This window comes from Fringilla coelebs (assembly GCF_963513975.1).
Source record: "Fringilla coelebs genome assembly, chromosome: 23".
Classification (NCBI taxonomy): Eukaryota; Metazoa; Chordata; class Aves; order Passeriformes; family Fringillidae; genus Fringilla; species Fringilla coelebs.
The window spans coordinates 6,088,818-6,109,891 of NC_140049.1; the positions used below are offsets into that span (position 1 = coordinate 6,088,818).

At 45.5% G+C, this 21,074-nt stretch overlaps 1 protein-coding gene across 8 annotated transcripts in view; it reads right to left on the reverse strand.

The window, feature by feature from the left end:
* PPP1R12B (protein phosphatase 1 regulatory subunit 12B) overlaps positions 1 to 21,074 on the reverse strand; it is a 134,832-nt gene that overhangs the window by 78,708 nt on the left and 35,050 nt on the right. For all 8 annotated transcript variants that reach the window (XR_014616707.1, XM_084220552.1, XM_084220547.1 and 5 more), the window contains exons 3-9: positions 20,148 to 20,266; positions 17,139 to 17,298; positions 13,169 to 13,313; positions 11,078 to 11,152; positions 8,298 to 8,377; positions 7,603 to 7,742; positions 2,466 to 2,575 (exon numbers count right to left, since the gene is read on the reverse strand). Coding sequence is in view for 7 of the 8 variants with exons in the window: in XM_084220552.1 (XP_084076678.1) it covers positions 2,466 to 2,575; positions 7,603 to 7,742; positions 8,298 to 8,377; positions 11,078 to 11,152; positions 13,169 to 13,313; positions 17,139 to 17,298; positions 20,148 to 20,266 (829 nt within the window). In the remaining variant the exon portion in view is untranslated. The remainder of the gene's footprint in view (positions 1 to 2,465; positions 2,576 to 7,602; positions 7,743 to 8,297; positions 8,378 to 11,077; positions 11,153 to 13,168; positions 13,314 to 17,138; positions 17,299 to 20,147; positions 20,267 to 21,074) is intronic.

Genomic DNA, 21,074 nt, shown 5'->3' on the forward strand with positions numbered 1-21,074 from the left:
CACAACTGCTTCAATGCATAACTGCTTCAATGCATAACTGCTTCAATGTACAACTGCTTCAATGCATAACTGCTTCAATGTACAACTGCTTCAATGCATAACTGCTTCAATGCGCAACTGCTTCAATGTGCAACTGCTTCAATGTACAACTGCTTCAATGTACAACTGCTTCAATGTGCAACTGCCTCAATGTGCAACTGCTTCAATGTGCAACTGCTTCAATGTGCAACTGCTTCAATGTGCAACTGCTTCCATGTACAACTGCTTCAATGTGCAACTGCTTCAATGTACAACTGCTTCAATGTACAACTGCTTCAATGTGCAACTGCTTCAATGTACAACTTTAGCTGCAGTGATCAATTCTTTCTAAAGGCTGCACACTGCCAGTCAAGAATGGAGCCTGAGCATCACAAGAGATAATTGTACAGGGCTAAGCACCAAGCTGTACAGGAAATAAAGCAAACAAATGATTAGGAATTTTGGGAAAAGTACAGAATACAAAACACACAACCACTGTGGCTCTGTGTTACTGCAGGGTCCAATCACACCTTTGGTACCACACACAGCTCAGGTCCAGCAATCAGCAGCAGTTGACAAGAAGGGAAGAGTTCAGGGAAAGGCAGCAAGAATGAGTAGAGCAAGAGAGGTTTTGCATGAGGAGATATTCAATACATCAATAGTGTCCAGGTTGAGATATGACCAAGGTACATGAAACCCTCAGTGATACACAGAAGGGTGAGTAAGGAACAATTATTCCTTGGTCCTTCCCATAAAGGAACAAGGGACAGCAAAGAAACCCAGTTTGTTTGTGTGTGGTTGGTTAATGGGACAGGGAGCTTTGCAGAGTTTTTAACTAAGCTGAAGGACTTTTTTTACCACTGGACATTAGAGGATCACAGTCAAAATGTGACTGCATAAAGGAAAAGTCCAACAGGGGCTACTGAAGACCAAAAATGCACCAGGTTCAGTGAGTCCCTGAAATGCCAGTTGCTGGACTGTGGGAGGGAATTCCTGCAAGATTGTGCTCTCTCATAGCTTCTGATGGTCACTGCTGGGCAGGACACTGGGCAGACAAAGCTTTTGATCAAAGCTGATTTAAGCATTATTATAGCATATTCTATGTGACACAAACCATCTGACACAATTCAGAATAAATGGAGCTACTGGAGAGCTCTGCCCTCACACTCACTGAAGACTGCCAAGCTGAAACTATCCCTCCAGTATTTGAGCAATGTTTTCAGCTCATGTCATTTCAATGCAGATGCAAAGAGTTAATCTGTACTCCACCATTTCCAGCACTGCCAGTCTACTGAGCTACACAGCTCTAACATTTTCATGTAGTTTTGATGCCTTCCCCAGAGAATGCTCAAAACCACAGTAAAAGCTGCCATCTGTAAATTCTGAACAACACAGGAACAGTACATATTAATAACTCCCCTAATAGAGGGCAACACAATCTAAAGGCCAGTTTGTTAAAGAGAACTACAGAAAAATCAAACAGGTAAGAGAAGGTAAAGAAGCTGATCTTAAGTGACTGAGGTCAAATCAATAATATCTCCACTCACATGCCAGCTTCTACACCCTAACGCCCTTATTCTGTGTTCAACAGCTCAAAGGAGTGAGAGACCAAACCTCTGCAGCTGGGAAAAGGTTAACTGAAGTACTCACACTTCCCAGCATCCTTCTCCTTCTAACAGCTCCCCTGCTAAGCCAGCCTGAGCTGAACAATGCCCAGAGGAGCTCTGTTTCATTTGATCTTGGTTATGCTCTGTTACATGTGAAAAATAAAAAATTGTGACTAAGCAAGAAACACTTTCCCCTGACAAGCACTGAGTGCTTCAGCCCTGGGCCAGGTTTCTGCGTTGTTTTCTCCACAGTCTGATGCAAAAAGAAAGCAGCAGCACACAACAGGAGCCTTGTGCAGAGCAGAGTCTCCTGGTGCCATCTAGCTGAGTGATCTGAGAGCTGGAGGATTCACATAAGATTTCAGTGACCACTTCACCCTTCAAAGCTTTTATAGCCCAGCTGGCCAGCCACATGCAAACTACCCTGTGCTTGCTGGGCAGTAACATCACACCACTGACTCAACTGCCTTTGGCAAGTCAGAGGCACTTTAAATGATGGTGCTGAACTCACCACTGGCACACAGGCAGAAATCAGCTCTGGTGACAGATCTGCTGAGAAGACATTGGCACCAGCCCCCTCAGAACTGACAGCACACAGAGCGTGTGCTCTAGGCTGGCTTTCTTCACCACAATTGGCTTTGAAGGGTCAGAGATTCAAGAGGAACTGTATTGTCCCTACACTGCTGTTAGCACACATCTTTATCAGAATTTCATACTACCAGGCTTTTCTAAATTCAAGTCTTAAAGTCCTCTGCAGACTGGTTTCAGAGCATCCATCTCCAGTAACACCTTCTGCTTCTGAGCCCTCCTGGAGTCCCCACTGATGGCACATTCACTTACTCTTCTGGCAGATGCAGTGAAGGAGTTGGGCTCGGGTGCTGGCATTTGCTCAGTGATGCTGGGCCTGGATTCACGGCTCGAGTGGTTGGCAAAGGGCTCTTCCTTTCTCTCTACAATTTTAAACAAGAAGAGAAACCAAATGTTTCAGTATTGCACTTCTGAGGCCCTTCTTTACACAGAGTGTTGTCTGCACTCCAGTTCAGCGCTGTGTGACCTCCCTGGGTCACAGAGATGTCAGTGCCTTCTGCCCTGTCAGTGTCAGGGCTTTCTGCAAGGAGCTTCCCACATCCTAAAGAACAGGATGGACACATTTGCCAGGCAAAGCTTTTGCACTTTATCCTCACAGACAAGCATAATCTTTGCAGAAAGCACCATAGAGAGGACACACAGATTTTTTGTTTTTCCCAATTTTGTTTCCTGTCTGGGAATTTCTTCCCTGGTAAATCTTGGGATGAAAAGGGGCACATGCTGTTCCTCCTTCCTGTACTACAAGTGTGGTACAGCTCACAGCCCTGAGTGCCCAGTGCTGGGTTTCACTGCACAGTTCTCTGCACTTGCTTGTGCTGCTGGGCAGAATTTCTGGTCTTCTGCAGCAAAATCAATTTTTTTACAGGAAGCCAGGACTGCTGCCCAACAAAACCCCTTATTTGGGCTCCAAGCAAGCTAAGCAACCCTTGTCCAAGCTCACAGTTGGCTCCCTGCTTGTTAGATAAGAGCAGCTGTCCAGTATCACGTTCATTTTTTGTATCTGTGCACATGTTTGACAGAAGAACATTCAGCAGACATTACCAGGGGGAGAGTAAGCAGGAAGTGTGACTCAGGCAGTAGGTTCACTTGACAGGAGAGCACAGGCTGGAGACAGACTATTCATCATAAACCCAGGCACATGGAACCTGCCTGAGAAATGATGTACCTACACCCACCAATCAAAGCTTTCCTTATAGCTATGAGTGCTCACACAGTCATGGCTTGGAAAAAATAAAGCAATTTTAAGCATAAGCACCCAAAGAGTCCTAGCAAATAACCTATGTGCAGGGAATAAAAATCTGCTGTTACACATTTGGAGTTGTTTGGGATGGAGCATCTGGGAGGATGGCACCTTGGAGTGTGAAGATCAATCTTTCTGTAAAAAATATTCTCAGTACTAGAAATATAAGGATTCAAAGGACACAAAAATCAGAAAAGAGCAAGCCAAGAGAAACATTTTAAAATAACAGGAAGTTATCAGGACTGACAGAGCCTGAACTAAAGAGACAAAGACAGAATCATGGAATCTCCTGAGTTGAAAGGGACCCACCAGGATCATCCAGTGCAATCCCTGCCCTGCACAGACACCCCAACACTCCCACCCTGGGCATCCCTGGCAGTGCTGCCCAAACACTCCTGGAGCTCTGGCAGCCTCGGGGCTGCGCCCATTCCCTGGGGAACCTGGGCAGTGCCAGCACCCTCTGGGGAAGAACCTTCCCTGATCTCCAGTCTGACCCTGCCCTGGCACAGCTCCAGCTGTTCCTGTGGGTCTGCAGAAGAAAGGACTCCCAGCCACTTTTCCCTCTCTCTGAAGCAGTAATTTCAGTTCTGAAGCAGAGCTTTCACCCAGCCCTGGGGAAGGGCCAGTGGATCCCTCACTCCTCCCTGCAGGCCCTGCCTGCCACACTGGACATCCAAGCCCATGGAAATGCCCATGTGCTGCCAGCTGCTCTCTGCTGTGACTGAGGCTGTAAAACACAGAGCACTGCAGGAAGGGAAGGTGGCAGCAGCTCTCCAGGCTGGGCTGGACGGCCACTGGGAGCCTGTTCTGGAAGTTTACAGCACACAGGACAGCTTTTAAGGTCAAGCCTAATTAGAAGGGCACAGGCTAAAGTGGTAATGACAGGTTGGGAAGGACTAACTGTGAGCAATGTGACTGGGACATTCTGGGACATCTTCTGTCACTGCAGAAGAGGGACAAGCAGAGGACTCTGTGCTGGCAGAGCTGGCTTTGGGCAGGATCCCACATTTTATTCTACCAAAATTTCACTAATAAACATTATGAATTCCAGACAATATAAACTGGAGAGGATTAGTTCAATCTCCTCAAAATAAATCTGGTAAGAGTAAAAATTTAGGTTTCTAATTCCTTTTCTGTAAGGGTTTTTGTTTGATTGCTTTCTAAACAAAACAACGTTAAAAGCTTCCTTGGCCTGCTTTAATTCCCAATAATTACATATTGTAATAGTTCCCAGTACACATAATCACCACAGAATTTTACACTGATCTTTCTCTTGTTTACAAGAAGTCAATGCCAAATTAATTGTCTTCAAAATGAATAAAGTGACATGAATGCTCTTAGTTTCCTTTGTCTGAAGAACAAAAATTTCTTACAGACTATAAGAAACATACTACTCTGAAGCCTTCCAACAACTTCACTGCTTCCCTCATCCAATTTCTTCCTCTCACAGTCTCTGCAAATCCAACAAATTAATTGCAACCTGAGACTCTTCAAAACACACCTCAAAATAAACTCGTGTTTTACACTGCCAGCTTCTACATGTCCTGCTTTATGCTCAGCTACCAAAGGAGTTGGAATTTTTAAATTTAAAAAGACCACTCCGAATTTTTTTTTCATCTGGACTTTGAACACTTCGGAATGACAGTCATAATCTATGTGTCCAGCACTGCTCAGAATGATAAAGGTATGGGAATATTACAGAAAATGAAGAGAAATAAGGGAATAATATTCATGTGTTCATACCCTGCCTCCTGTACAATGCATGTAAAATGTTGACCAGATAAACACAGAACCACAGAATCCCAGATTGGTTTGAACCAAAATGAACCTTAAAGCCCATCTCATTCCCCCCACTGCCATGGGCAGGGACACTTTCATCTATCCCAGGCTGCTCCAACCTGGCCTTGCCCACTTCCTGGGATGCAGGAGCAGCCAGAGCTTCTCTGGGCAACCTGTGCCAGGGCCTCCTCACCCTCACAGGGAGGAATTTTTTCCTATTATCCTATCTAAACCTACTGTCTTCAGTTTGAAGCCATTCCCCTTTGTCCTGTCACTCCAGACCCTTGGAAGCAGTCTCTCTTCATCTTCCTTGCAGGCTCCCTTCAGGTCCTGGGAGGTCACAATGAGGTCACTCCAAACTTCTCTTCTCCAGGCTGAGGAATCCCAATTCTCCCAGCATTTCCTCTCAGCAGAGCTGCTCCATCTCTCTGATCCCCCTGGTGCCCCCTCTGGGCTCACTCCAGCAGCTCCAGCTCCTTCCTGTGCTGGGCCCCAGGGCTGGGGCAGCTCTGCAGGTGGAGTCTCACCTGAGCAGGGCACAGGGGCAGAATCCCCCCTGCCCTGCTGCCTCCCTGGGGGATCAGCCCAGGAATACCACTGTCTGTCTTTGAAATCAGTAATACTGTGACATTTACTATTTTTAGTACCAAAATGATAAATCCTACTTCTCTTTGGAGGCCTCCTATAATGTGGGCTGATCACCTTCCAGAATCTTGCTTTAAAAAGAGTACCAAGGATGTCACCCTTCACTCACATCTGCAGCAAGTGAGAGCTGGGTCTCCATCCAGCTGAGCAAGTCCATACTCATTTTACCAGAGATTTCAGAAGTTTACAAGGTGAGATTTCAATTCTGATGGAAATTTCTCCAAGGACCCAATAATCTTCCCAGGAAAGGAGAGCACAGGTAACAAAGACTGCAGCTGAATCACCACCTGAATGCTCGCTGTCTCCCATTTCTATTAGCTTCAGTGGTTTAACATACACTCCTATAATGTGCTTTGCTCAGTGAAAGAATACAATAAAAAGATCTGTTCTGGCTTTAAACAAAATTGAATGCTCAGTGCTGTAGACCTTTCCTTGCTGAAGGATCTTAGGCTGTTCCTGACTCAGTTAAACCCCACACAGCTCCAGGTCTTAGAGGCGTGCAAATATTTGAGTTGTTTTGGTCAAACTGCCACCATGTTTACAAGGACTACAAACGTTGACACCCAGCTAGATAGGTATAATTTATATTTATACAAATGTATATAAATATTTATATGCATTTATATACATATATGTATTTATGTGTATAATCAGGGTAAGCCCCTGATTTATGGAGAAAATATACGTGACCTGTACTGCGTGTCTCTTTCTACCACTGACATGCCCACTAGACTTGCTTGATGCAAAAGTCCCAAGATCATTTCCCTGTGTTCCTGCCATGCCCACCCAGCTGGTGCAGCAGTAGCTCTGCAGAGCCCAGCCAGGATTTCCCACCCTCTCACTCTGCCCCAACAAAATGAACTGATACAATCTTAACACAGTGACAATTTCACTGGCACAGAAGCACAACAAAACTTTAAACTACACTTCTCCTCAGGACCTATTTCTTAGTATATTGGATATAGACCAAGTAAGTTGATGTTAAAAGCAGTTTAACCATTAAACATATCATAGTCCAAGATTCATCTTTGTTTGCAGAGTATTAAGTACAAATAAGTCTTGGCTTAGTGTACAATTAAGTATCTGTATTTAAACTTTCTGTGCTGCACATATACACTTTTGAAATTATTAAGGTAGCCACAGAAATTATGGAAAAGGAATGGGAGTATGATGCCAGCAATATACTGTAATGTAAATGCTACTGTGACTCTGTGTACTTAATCCTTATTTTCCACTATCTTTTGCAGTCATCATTCATGACTAGAAAACAAAAGTTTCTCACTTCTATAATCAGTCAGAACAGCTTCAGTCCTTCATTTCAGACTGATCCAAACACAAGAGGCTATTGCCTTCCTACACCTTCACCTGCTTCCCTACCATCTTGAAGGATTCTTCTTGAACTGGGCCAACAAGAAAAACACCCTGTTTGAGAACAAGCTATGGACAATGTGTTATTTTCAATACATGTGAGCTGGAAGTAGGAATTCAAATAGGATCTGAAGGATTTTTTAAAAACAATTATGCTGACCTGTGAGTCAGCATTTGAATCAGCTTTTTTAGCACAGTAGCTCCAGGTTTCTCCAAATTCTGTTCATATACAGTGGAAGTAAAACTTTCAGCAAGTCCTTAACAACTAATTACATAATTAGTTAACAATAACAACAACAACATTAATAATGGTAATAGCTAGCTAGTTATTAAATCCAAGGCTGCACTAAGTCTTACCTGACTCCTTTTCAGCGTCCGATTCTGAAACTTCATCTTCAGCTTCTTCCTCTTCAGAACTAGAACTGCTCGAGTCCTTGTTCTCTTCCTCAGTTTCCATGGACTTCAACGTGTCTTCCTCATAAAGAATCTTCTCTTTGCTGCAAAATAGGAAATTTTGAGGACTAGGCAAGCAAGTTGTACTTCTCAGGAAGACACAGACATTATTTACTACACACAGAACAAGCAAAGGATAAAATCCATCTACAGACTGAACACCCCAGCACTTCCATCATGGCCAATTTGCCATGGATTCCACTGCCAGTCTCACATTTTCTAATTCTGTAAGCATTTTTTCATCCACAAAATGGTGATCTCTCTTTTTCTAGGGCCACACAACACAGCAGCTGGGCTGTAGGGCTTCGTGCAACAAAAAGGTGCAGTTCTCAGCCCAAAGACCTGATTGATCCTCAGCCAGAGCAGGAGCTGGAGAACCAAACACCAGCCCAAGCCCTCTCACTGGTTAAGAAACGACACAAACTGCATTTGACACAACTAAAACTGCATTTGAGAGTACTCAGATTAAAAAAAAAAGCATGAAATAAACAGCAGTGAATTGTTTTTGACCCAGCTGAGGCCAGCTGGCTGTGAGAGATGAAGCTGCTCTCCCATTACTTTCTGGGCAGTTTCTTTTCAGCTAAGAGGGAGAGACTTACTTGGTGAAGAGTCTGTTTTGAGGCTTCCCATTCATGTCAGCTTCAATCAGCTTATTCCTTGTCTCCTTCTCACTTCGCAGCTGTTCAAAAGTCCAGGAAGATGGGAGAGAGGGAATGAGGACAGCCATTAACAGCCCTGTCAGCAGAACCCAGTGAGCAGCCCAGCACAAGGTCAGCCCAGCCCTGTTAGACCAAACCACTGCAGATTTGTGTAAGATGGACTGGGACAGCAGCACATCTGCATCTGTGAGCCTTGGGCTGCAGCTCCACCAGGGCACAGCACCCAGGGTGTCCTTGGAATGCAGCTGCCATTTAACAAAAACTCCAAAGGCACCTGCAGCTGCCCCTGCCAAGAGCAGGGATGAACCTTGACTGCTGCCCAGAGAGGTTGTGGGCTCCCCCATCCCTGGAAGCGTCCAAAGCAGGTTGGATGGGGCTTGGAGCACCCTGGGATAGTGCAGGTGTCCCTGCCCATGGCAGGGGGTGGAATGGGATGAGCCTTAAGGTTGATTCCAGCCCAAACCATTCTGGGATTCTGCTGGAGGTCTGTCCATGTGTGTGTGCCCATGAAATCAGAATAGATTCAGCTAAAAATTTGCTGCCTTTGTGGCTGTTATCTACTTGCTGTCAGAGGAAAGCATTCAAGTCTGCCCTTTACAGGGAACCAGGGAAGTCCTGTGAGGATTGGTCACTTCTTAAATCTCTCAAATGCACAAAGTGATTGCATGGGAATACTTGGGACCACACACAAATTGAAAGATTTTGTCTAGAGAGCAGCAATATTAATTTTACCACCATCACTGGACAAAATGGTAGCCAAAAATTGTTTTAGTACCTTCCAGAAGCACAGAAAGAGCTGAGACAGAAGTAGGGATGGCAGTTAGGGGCTCAATTTAAGGCTGACTCTGCTGTGTCATGGCTCACCAGGTTATTCTTTTTCTTTTGACAGCAGCTGACACCAGGCAAAGGAAGTAAAAGCACTGTAAATTCTGAATCATAGAATCCCAGAATTATTTGGGTTGGAAAGGACCTTAAAGCTCATTCAGCCCCTGCCATGGGCAGGGACACTTTCCACTATCCCAGGGGCTCCAAGTGCCATCCAGCCTGGCCTTGGACATTTCCAGGGATGGGGCAGCCACAGCTGCTCTGGGCACCCTGTGAAGTGGGAAAAGCTGCATGGATTCCAGTGAAGAGCAAAAAATCTGTGGCACAACATTGTTAAACTGACCAAACTGCTGGAGCACAGCAAAGGGAAGTGCAGGAAACAGCCTGCTCCAGTCACAGGTAATTCAGTAACTGGGAAGAAAAATCCAAACTCAAACCATATTAATTGCTTCCAGCATAGCAAAATCCCTCCTGCTTTCCAGCAATGGCAGCAAGGATGGCACAGTGCTCTGCCTTAGACTGAAAAACATATCTGATTGGAAAGTCATTTTGGAAGAGAAATAACGACATGGAAGTGCCTGTTTTATCCTTAACAAATACAAGTGTTCTGGTTTTAAGTGACAGAAGTGGCACATGATAAACACACGATAAATTGGCTTTTCCACTAAAAAAACATATCTACTAAAGAAAAAGTGTTATAAAATCTGGATTATTCTGCCCAGTTCTACACTGACTGAATAAATGGAGAAGGTCTTTATATAGTGCTTCTATATAGAGAACAGGGGGATTGTAGACCCTGCAAAGCAGCCCTAAAAATAGGTGAGCAGTCACCCAAAAAATTCTTCTTTCTCTTTTCTTTTGAGAAGTGCAGTTATCTCCAAAAACCTGGCTAGTGGGAGAGAGGGGAATCCAAAACACAACCCTGATAGTATTTATCAACACCTCATTTAGGGAGAAGCTGATTAATTTTTAAGAAGTTCCTGTGAATACTAAGGCTGCTGTTTGAGGATGGCAGCAGCTGTGTTGTGATCAGAGCTGGAGTTCTAACCACCCACACTGTCAGTTCCTGAAAATCTGTTCCTGGGGTTTATCAGCAGTGCTCCCATTCTGTCTGTTTCTGAACCCAATATTTTAAGTGATACTTACAGATTTTTAATTCTTTTTGAAAGAAGGTTAGCTTGCATTTTGGAAGCACCCAAATGAGATAATTGAGTAGACCAGATGAAATAGGGAAAAATTCAATCCAAACCCAACTTTCTGGCTTGACAACTGCCCTTACTTTGAACAAGACATACTTTGCTTTCCTTTTTTTATGTCAACTTTTGGCTTATAATCCCTTCCAATCCCTTCCACTGCATTATGAAATGACAATTTAATATAATTTTGAAACCAGTCATTTTTTCAGTCCAGAATTCCCTGAAGTTTATAATTTCTTCTTCCTCAATCCAAAGCCTCCCTACTGTAAGAAAGGCAGACATGGTAACAGATCTCTTTCTCAACACTGACAGTGTATTTCCCTGGATGCAAACACAAAGCTGACTTGGGTAATCACTCATTAGGAACAGAGCACTTTGATACTGGAGAACCTGCCAGCCAACAAAGCAACAGCAGGATAATAATTAGTTACAAAGATGAACATAAATTCCTTACCAGTTCCCATAATTCTGCATGCCATCACACTACTGACCTCCTTGCTGCTCCTTGCTGCTGTCATCCAGTTATCTAGATGTCTAGCTATTAAAAATATTCCTGTGAGTAAAGATTGCAAATGAGTAACTAAAGAAAATGGCTAGGCCTCAGCTTCCTGCATCTGTTGGCACCATATGTCTTGGAGAACACCTGTGTGTGAAAAGGTAATTGGAGAGGTAATTGGAAAATGATCTCCAGAAACCCACCACAGTCTGTTTCTTCTGCAACATTTCCAAATGCTCCACAAGTCCCTCGTCAGCAACATCAAAGGGTGTCTGGCCCTGGTGCAAAGAGAGAACACAAGAGCATATGTGAGATGGCACAGTGGTAATATTCCAGAAAGTCCTATTTCCAGTGCATATGCTCCACATCCTCCCTCCCCAAGTGGTGAGTGACACTCTTCCACTCCAGAGCAAGGAAACCCATGTGACAGTGATCATGGAATCACAGAATCATTTTGGCTGGAAAAGACCTTTAGTGCAGGGCAGGGGTTGGACTGGATGATCCTTGTGGGTCCTTCCAGCTCAGGAAATTCCTGATTCTGTGTCACTTTATCATCATGTATTTAAACGTTCTGAAAGGCTGCCAGCAAGTCAAAACATTTGGAATCCATTTCCACATCCATGGGCATTTATAAACTAAAACAAACCAGAAAAAATACTCTAGTGCATAAACCAAGAAATTGGTTACATTTTCACCACACTAAAGCTCTAAATGCCATTAACAACCTGAAACTCAATGGCTACAGGTCAAAAAATAAAAGGTAGCCTTGTCCATCTGACCCAGCAAGGAGATGATTCTGGACTGGAAGGAGAAGGTAACACAATAAATACAACTGTGACTGTTTCAAGTATGGCATGATACAAGACCCCATACACATCCTGAACACCGAACAGGAAAAGCACCTGATGGCATTTAAACAGAAAAGATTCCCCTCAGTTTGGGGGCCAAAGAGCTCACCAGGCTCAAAGGGCTCCTCATGGGGCATTTGAGTTCCAGCAGTTTCCAGCACAGCTGGATGCACTTGAACACACAGGGCCCTCTCTTATCACATCCTCCTGCCTGCCTTCATCCCCTGGTGCTCCTCCAAGCACATTCAGCCTTCCCTCCTCCCCCAGAGGCAGCCACAGCACACCTGGTCCAGTGGGAAGCAGCTCACAGACCAGTGTGAACATCCCACAGGGATGGAACACCAAGAGCAGCCCTGGACAAGCTCTTGAAAATCCAAGGGCTCTTCAAGGAAAAACCTGCAACTATTAGAAAGGAAATGGTTTTGCTCCTTTTCTTCCATCCTATTTTTCTTCGCTCATGTCTCACAAATCTTCAATTTCCTTTTTTATTATCAATACATGGAAGAGGGAGGATTTAAAACTGCTAGTTTCTCATGGGTTCACTTGTTTTCAGTGCCTTATACTTAATATTAGTATATTATTTTGCACTCCAAGACTGTTTCTTTGCTGCCATTTGATTTCTCAGTGTTACACTAACTCAGGATGGCACAGATCAGCTCCCATCCCTTCTTACAAGCTCAGTGCTAAAGTTTAATAAGGTCACATCTCCCATAAAAATTGAAATCTTTTCTGTCTTCTGCCAGTCAAGATTCCTCATTTACTGATGTATTTAAATTATCCAGTGCACAGGCACGGAGGACTGCTATGACTTTGTCATGTAGATGGATCATGATATTGGATCTCCTATGAGACCCCACCTGGATCTCTGTGTCCAGCTCTGGAGCTCCCATCTCAGGACAGACATGGACCTGTTGGAAAGAATCAAGAGGGGCCCACTAAATTGACCACAGGGCTGGAGCCCCTGCTCTGCTCTGGAGTCAGGCTGGGAGAGCTGGGGGTGCTCACTGGAGAAAAGAAGGTTCCAGGGAGACCTCAGAGCCCCTTCCAATACCTAAAGGGGCTCCAAAAGAGCTGGAGAGGGACTTTGGACAAGGACCTTGAGGGACAGGACAAGGGGGAATGGCTTCCTACTGCCAGAGGACAGGGTTAGATGGGATATTGGGAAGGAAATTTTGGCTGTGAGGGTGGTGAGGTCCTGGCACACGTTGCCCAGAGAAGCTGCAGATGCTCCATCCCTGCAGGTGTCCAGGGCCAGGCTGGACAGGGCTTGGAGCAACCTGGGCTTGTGGAAGGTGTCCCTGTCCATGACAGGGGGTGGGATGAGATGAGCTTTAAGGTTCCTCTGAATACAAACCAGTCTGGGGTTCTATGATTCCATGATCAAGCAGAAGGCAATAGTCACTATTAATGTGGCTATAGAATACCCTGCATTAGCTGTGTACTGACCAGCTTGTTCCTGATGTCCATGTCACACAGAGCCTCAGCCAGGATGGAACATGCTTCCTTCACTCCCCAGTGAGCAGCAGCGTGGAGTGGAGTCCAGCCATCATTGTCCTGGACGTTCAGATTAAACCCAGCCTGGATCAGGAGCCTGAGGAAAGCAGCAGGATTGATCTCTGCCCATCAGGAATGACTTCCTGACAGAGCAGTTTCCCCTGTTAGGTACCAAGTGGGCAGCCTGGCTCCATAACAGTCAAGAGCTTCTGGACTTGTTTATTAACCAAAGCAACATCCCACCTGATGTGCACAGAACCGTAATGGAAAGGGAAATGAACAAAAAGTGACTTCAATGTAAAAGCTGCAGGAACATGTCAAACTGATAAGGTTCCCATTCAGCATGTCCTGAACTGGGAGAACACCTTGACTTCTCATCTGGCATTGGTGACCCAGCCTGAACTCCTGCTCCAGCAGAGGAGAGAGTCTGGACTGGTTCAGTTGTATCCCTGTGCCAGGGAGCCAAGCACAGCAGCTGCCAGGAAGGGACATGTGGGAACAGGAGCTCGAGCTTGGTTCTCTCAGAGCACAAGGCCACGGGGGCAGGGGGGGGGGGGGCTTCACCCAGACCAACAGGACGGCAGGGAAGCACCAGTGACAGTGACAGAGGTAAAATCAGTATGCTAAACAACCCCAAATGCATTTTTTCAGAGTGGCCCTTTGACAGTTCAAGGAAATCTTCCACAAGTGAACTTGCCTGGGATCTCCCTTCCTCAGCCTCACTGCTGTGCCCCTTCCACCCTCCCTTCTCCATCAGAAGAGAACACTGGTGTTTCACAGCACCTGGAGCTTGAATATTTAACACCAAAGCAAACACAAAAGGTTTGGGACAGTCTGGAGCTCCAGAGCCATGTATGTGCACACTGGTGTGGCAGTAATCAGGCAAGAGGACTGAGCAGCTCCTGTATCAAAACTATTATCCAAATTGCTTAAATAGTGAAAAACATCCCAGGGGAATTCTGCAAGTCTGGTAAAACTGCTCCTGAAAATTTCCATTGTGGGAAATTCCCTCATGTAGAGCCACCATTGCACAGCATGAGGGAAACCCAGCAGGACCCCAACATGGCACCAATAGCTTGGAAACTCCTGCAGCTTTACACCAAAGTGCTACTGTGCTAAATAAAACACAGTCACAGCAGAGCAGCTGTGGGCTTCTCTGTGAAAGAAATTGTAAATTAGGTGCCGAGTTTCTGTTGATTTTCCAGCTGGCAGAAGGGAGAAACAGAGCTGCTAAGAGACTCAAGGTCACAGACAAATTCCGTGTCTCAGTTAGCGTTAGCTGGCTCCTGGCTGTCAGCCCCCTTGGTTTAAGTCACTAAAGCTCTGCATTTGAACTTCAGCACTGCTATCACATACACAAGAGTGAAACAATGTCAGCTTGCTGTGAGATGTGTTTATCATTACCACAATTAATGCCAAGGAGAAGCTGTCCAGAACTAAACCATCCTGCACACACTGAACTTCATCAAGGAGCACTGGATACACAACCCTGCCCTGACAGGTGACAGGACCAACACCTCCAATTCAGAGATATTACACTCCTATTCACATGGGCTGTGTTAGATTCCTGTTCTTGGGCTCAGTACAGGCTCATCACTCAATTATAAGTTCTAATGACTGAATACAAATCAGAAACATAAAGTACAGTAAAATGCTTGAGCTTGATATGAGACAGCTCTTTGACATCAAGTCATGTCACTTAAAATTATGAAACTTAGGATCAAGATGGATGAACACTTCCAGAATGGATTTTACAAAGGCAATAGAGTAGGTTTGTGTGCTGGTTACACACAGCCTGGCTTTTGGTAGCAGGCAGGCCACAGAAGTGGCTTCTGTAAGAAACTGCTGGAAGCTTCTACCATGTCTGGCAGAGCCAGTCCCTGATGGCTCTGAAGATGGACATGCTGCTGGCCAAAGCTGGGCCAGTTAGAGAGACTGGTGACACCTCTGTGACAACAGAGTTAAGAATAAAATCAAAAAAAAGTGGGCATGCACAGTTTTTCTTTTTGTCAGAGAAGAGGAGGTGAGAACATGTGAGGGAAACAACATGGAGACACCAAGAAGAGTGAGGAGGAGGAGGAGGTGCTCCAGGCATCAGAGCCAAGATTCCTCTGCAGGCCATGGTGAGACCATGGTGAGGCAGCTGTGCCCCTGCAGCCCATGGGTATCCATGGGGATGCAGAGATCCACCCACAGCCACCTCCTGGGGGAGGTGCTCACACTGCAGCAGGGGGATGCCTGGAGGAGGCTGTGATCCAGTGGAAGACCCAGTGGGGAGAGGGGGCCCAGTTTCCAAGCTGGAGCAGCCTGTCCTTGGAGAGCTGCACCCCGTGGGAAGAGAGACCCAGGCTGCAGCAGCTTTGGGAGGACTGTGAGCCTGTGGGGGGAATTCACATTGCAGCAGTTTTGGGAGGACTGTGAGCCTGTGGGGGGAATTCACTCTGCAGCAGTTTTGGGAGGACTGTGAGCCTGTGGGGGGAATTCACTTTGCAGCAGTTTTGGGAGGACTGTGAGCCTGTGGGGGGAATTCACTTTGCAGCAGTTTTGGGAGGACTGCTGCTTGTGAGAGTGAACCCACGCTGGAGAAGTTCACAGAGAACTGTCTCCCGTGGGAGGGACCCCAGGTCTCACAGGGGAAGGATTCCTCTCCCAGAGCACCAAAGAAAATCTCGGTGATGAACTGACCAAACCCCACACCCTGCCTCCCTGCGCTGTCAGTGGGAAGGAGGGAGGGGCTGGGGGTAAAAGATGTTTTAGAGGCTTATTTTACTTCTCTGACTCTGTTAGTAATAAATTCACTTTGCAACTTTAAGCTGAGCCTATTTTGCCCTTGAAAGGTTTTCTCCAGTCCTTATCTTGCCTCATGAACCCTTTGTTAATTTTTTTCTCTCCTCTGCCCAGCTGAAGGAGGGGAGGGTGAGTGAGGGTCTCCTGTGGGTGCTTGGTGTTGGGCAGTGTCTCAAACTACAACACCTTGTAAAGACTATTTACAAGAGCATGCAGTAATAACACAAAGAGGAACAGATTCACATGGACAGAGGGCAGGATTTGATTAGATATGAGGTAAAAACTCCTCCCTGTGAGGGTGGTGAGGTCCTGGCACAGAGTGCCCAGAGAACCTGTGGCTGCCCTTCCCTGGAAGCATCCAAGGCCAGGCTGGACAGGGCTTGGAGCAACCTGGGCTAGTGGAAGGTGTCCCTGCCCAAGGCAGGGGGTGGGACAAGATGAGCTTTAAGGTTCCTCCCAACCCAACCCAGCCTGGGATTCCATGAGCTCTATGTTCATGGGCAGCTCCAGCCACAAATAAAGAGCAGAGAAGAAAGCTTTATTGGTGGAAAGCCTAATGTGGCATTACCTGTAACAATGCTAATTTTTTTTTTACCAGAAAATGCTACACTGGGCAGGTTTATGGACACAATAATCTTGTTAGTGCCAGGACAGCAGTGCTGTCAGGTGCTGGAATCCCTCTGTCACTGCAGGAGCAGTAGCATGAAGGGGCAGAGGACAGTGAGACAGGGGTGGACACTGCATTTTCCCACAAGACTGGTCATGTTTGTGACTGTCATGCAGTATGTGTTGTCACATTATACTTTTATCCCCTACTACTGTTTAACTTGCTAGTCCTGAAACTATTACTCAAACAGTGAAAATCAGACCTTGTGATTAGAAAAATTAGAGACCTCCTAATTTATGTCTCTTTCTCCAAAAAGCTTTCATTACTCAAAAAGGCCTGGAGGTATTAAAGGGAATTTTCCAGTCCCTGTGTATTTCTGGGTGAACCACTGTGGTTGTACACATAAGACTACAGAGCCTTTTGAGAAACAGCAGCCTGAAAATTTCAGTATGAAATAAATTTCTCTGAATGTCAAGCAAGATGTCTTCAGCCTTAATTTCATGCATCAGCCCTGGGAGGAGCTCCTACCTCATGACTTCAGAATATCCCTTGGCTGCAGCAACATGCAGAGCTGTGGCTCCTGTCCGAGGCTGCTTTACATCCTCAATTCTGCCACTGTTCAGCCACTGCCGGGCATCCTGGAGCATCTGCTGCTCCTCCTCTTTCCTTGACAGCTCCAGGTCTACACCTAAGGGGGTGAAGCACAGAACAAAAAACCAACAAGAGATGAAAGCTCTGGAGTACTTGTTACACTTAACCTATGCTTTATTTGCTATAAAATACTAGTAAACTATTTCTGATCTTCCACAAGACAATCAGCAAAAGCCTCTTCTGTGTCATTGACAGAGATTTAAAAATTACCTGAGTTAAAAATTTTGAAAGCTGGGCCAGTGGTTGCAACCTAGTCCAATTAACTAAAAGCTCAGGTGTGCATTAAGGGTAGAAGGATTGAGTTCTACACGGGCTGTGTGTCCCAGGCTGAAATAACAGAGTCATGAACAACAGCTTAACTGACTCAATTGATCTGCAGTGAGGGTGTAATCTACAGGGAAGTCTGAGGACCCTCAGATGTCTCCTGCAAGAGCACAGTGATGCCACCTCTGTGCTCACTCCATTTTCAGGACACTGCATATGACACACACAGGAATCTGCACTGCTCCAGAGGCATTCATGACAGGCATGCTGAGAGAAGAATTGAGTTATTCCACTGAGCAGCATATCCCCAGATTCTAACAAAACACAATTTGAAACAATTTTGGCATTTGAAGGCCAGAAGAAATCTATGCTGGTGGCCTAAGTGACTGCTTAGGGGCAGGTGGAGATGTGGAGAGGCAGGGGGATGATGTGGAGAGGGAGGTGTGTCTGGCTGATAGACTCTGGCTGACTGACCAACTTTGACTTGTTTTCCTAAGTGGAGTTTTCACAGCAATGAGATCACAGAAGGACAATGTATCAATCACAAGTATTGACACCCATCCAAACAAGATTAATCAGAGTAGAACTCTCCAACTCAGGAAAACAAACAAATTAGAAGATGACAAATCTCAAAAATCAGGAAGGATCCTGAAAAGCAAGTGTTCCTATGGATGAATACTTTCAGTATAAGAATGACATGATTGCCAATTAAATTATGGGCCATTACATTTAAAACAGAACCAAGGAAAACATTTAACTCAGAGTGAGACCCTGTGAGACCCACTGTTCCAGGATTTTGCAAAGATCAGAAATAAACTAGCTTCAGACCAAGGACTAGACAAGTTTGTAGCTATTACACACAATTGCTGAACATGTTGGAGTTCCCAAGGAAGGCTACACGAGCTCAGGAAACAGAAAGCCACGAGGCACTCACAAATACACAGAAAGCCAATTTGGCTCAGGAATTTCTGGAGGCATAGTGCCTGGAGGCTGGGAGGGCAATTGTACACACTTGAGCTGTTGTTACAGTCTGCAGCAGGCATCTGCTCACAGCCCCTGCTGAGGACAGGCTGCAGAGCTGGACAGATGCTTATTTAAAGTTCAACCCCATTTCCTCCAGCAATATGATCCTTTAAACTGTGAGATGGGAAATCTTCATCTGGAGACAGATGGTTGTTTCAGGGTATCTTAGCAGGATGCCACTAATGTGGTGAGGCAATGCAAGCAGAATCCCAAAAAGTGTCAGGCAAAATACCTGCAGGTAAGGCAGAACCACTGCCTCAATGTCCTGTAAGGGTTCAACCACATTATTGTCATTTAAGGAACCTGAAGGTGCCCAAGTCCACAGAACCTGGTGAGATGCACCCATGGGTCCCAAGGGAGCTGGTAGAGGAAGTATCTTTGTCACTCCTATGTTTGAGAAGTTGTGGCAGTCTGGTGAACTTCTCATGGACTGGAAAATAGAAAACATAACCCCAATTTTTAAACAGGGAGAAGAGAAAGACCAGGGGCACTACAGGCCAACTGGCCTCTCCTCTGTGCACAGCAAGATCTTGGAGCAGATCCTCCTGGAAACTATGCTAAGGCCCATGGAAAAAAAGGAGGTGACTGGTGACAGCCAGCCTGGCTTCTCTGAGGGCAAGCTGTGCCTGACAAATTTGGTGGCCCAGGAACATGAACACAGGTGACAAAGCACCGAGGGACTGATTCCTTCTTAACTATACCTTAAAAAACAAAGCCACCACCATGTGTCAAAATATATCTGATAGAGGGACTGGATTCAGAATGTAAGCAACCCCCCCACCCCCCCCCCCAAACCTGCAGGAATAAAATAATGCAGACCAGAGTCTTTGGGGGTCTGTAGCCCAAACACACACTTCAAGGAGAATAACTTCAAAGCCAGATGAACCAGCTCAGACATGAATGCAGCTGAGCTTTGACTATGTCCAAGGATAGAAGCTCCAGGAATTCCTTGGGTTCCTTTTCCAACATTGTTGATGAAATTCATAGACATGATTTAAACTCAGACACACATGCAGACATTCAACCACTTCCAAATGAATTCCATGAGTATGAAGAAAATTTAAGCCTGATAAAGCAATTCTTTATTTTAACCTCAGTCCAAAACTATTCTTTGGTCAGGGATGCTTGTGCAGGGACAGCCTGGAGAGCAGCCTCTCAGCCAGGCACACCTGATGAGAAAGGGGATATGGCAGAAGAAATCTAGGGAAAGATCAGGATAAAGCATGTCACTCCAGGCATGGAATATTCATTTCCTGGTCCCTGCCTTTGGCTGTCCCATAAATCTCACCTTGGTTTTATCAGCCTTAGTGAAACAAGACCCTTCACTGATATCAGAGGTCAGAATTAAATCTCACTTTGAAAGTAACTAGATCTGATGAATCAGATTTCAGGACTGTGGTGCCTTGCTTTGAAGAGTCCCAAGGACAGAGACCACAAACCTCCTGCATCTGCTGCACTGTCCTGATAGCAAAGCAAGGTTTGCCTGGTGTTTCCCAGGCCAGATCTCTGATCTCTTCACCAACAGACAGCAAGGCAGCAGCATTCTCACCACAAACTCCCAGGGGTGCCAGCTCTCACTCACTCCAGCCCCTGCTGTACCTTGTTTCTTGACTTGCTCCAGAAGCAGGTCCTTCATGGCCGCCTCCTCCGCGATGTCGGACGGCACCTCCCCCTCGCTGTTCACGGCAGCCACGTTGGCCCCGTGGCTGATCAGGTACCTGCAGCAAGGACAGCCAGGCCAGCAGGTCACACCTCTGGGCTTGGCTCCAGAGCAAGGCACAGGCAACCAAACAGCACCACAAAGCATTTGCCTTTCTCCTGCAAGTTCAATTACCCAATGAGGACCTTATTCTTAGCCAATTTCTAGACTAAAAATGTTCATTGTAAATGCAAGGTCCTTGCTCGGGGGCTCACAGGTTTTCTTTCTCCATAGTTACTTAAATACCCCTGTTATTGCATTAATCTGGTTGATTATCTTTTTTTTTTAAGAAAAGGAAATTTTACTAATTCTAAAAAAAGCCTCATCAAGTGTCATCGATTTTAAAAGTTTTCCTCTTATAACTTTACTAAAAGTTCATTGAAGAACAACAGACATCTTCTTTGGCTTGTATATCTTTTAATCAGTAGAATTCAGAGAAGTAAAAGAAGTATCTGTTTAAGCAGACAAATATAGGAGGGTGAGGTTGCCTGGTTTTATAATTTATTTTCAATTCATTCAAGAAATAGTTATTTTAATTCAAATTTTGGAAACTTTCTGGTAGCTGTGGTGGACTAAATATATAAGCACAGTATGACTGGTAAAGAATTAAGGGTTGGTGTTCAGCCTGGAGAAAAGGAGGCTCAGGGGGGACCTTCTGGCTCTGCACAGCTCCCTGACAGCAGGGTGCAGCCATGTAGGGGTCGGGCTCTGCTCCAAGGGAACAGGACAAGAGGAAATGACCTCAAGCCACACCAGGGGAGATTCAGGTTGGAGATTATGGGAAATTTCTTTTCAGGAATAGTGGTCAGGCCCTGGCACAGCTGCCC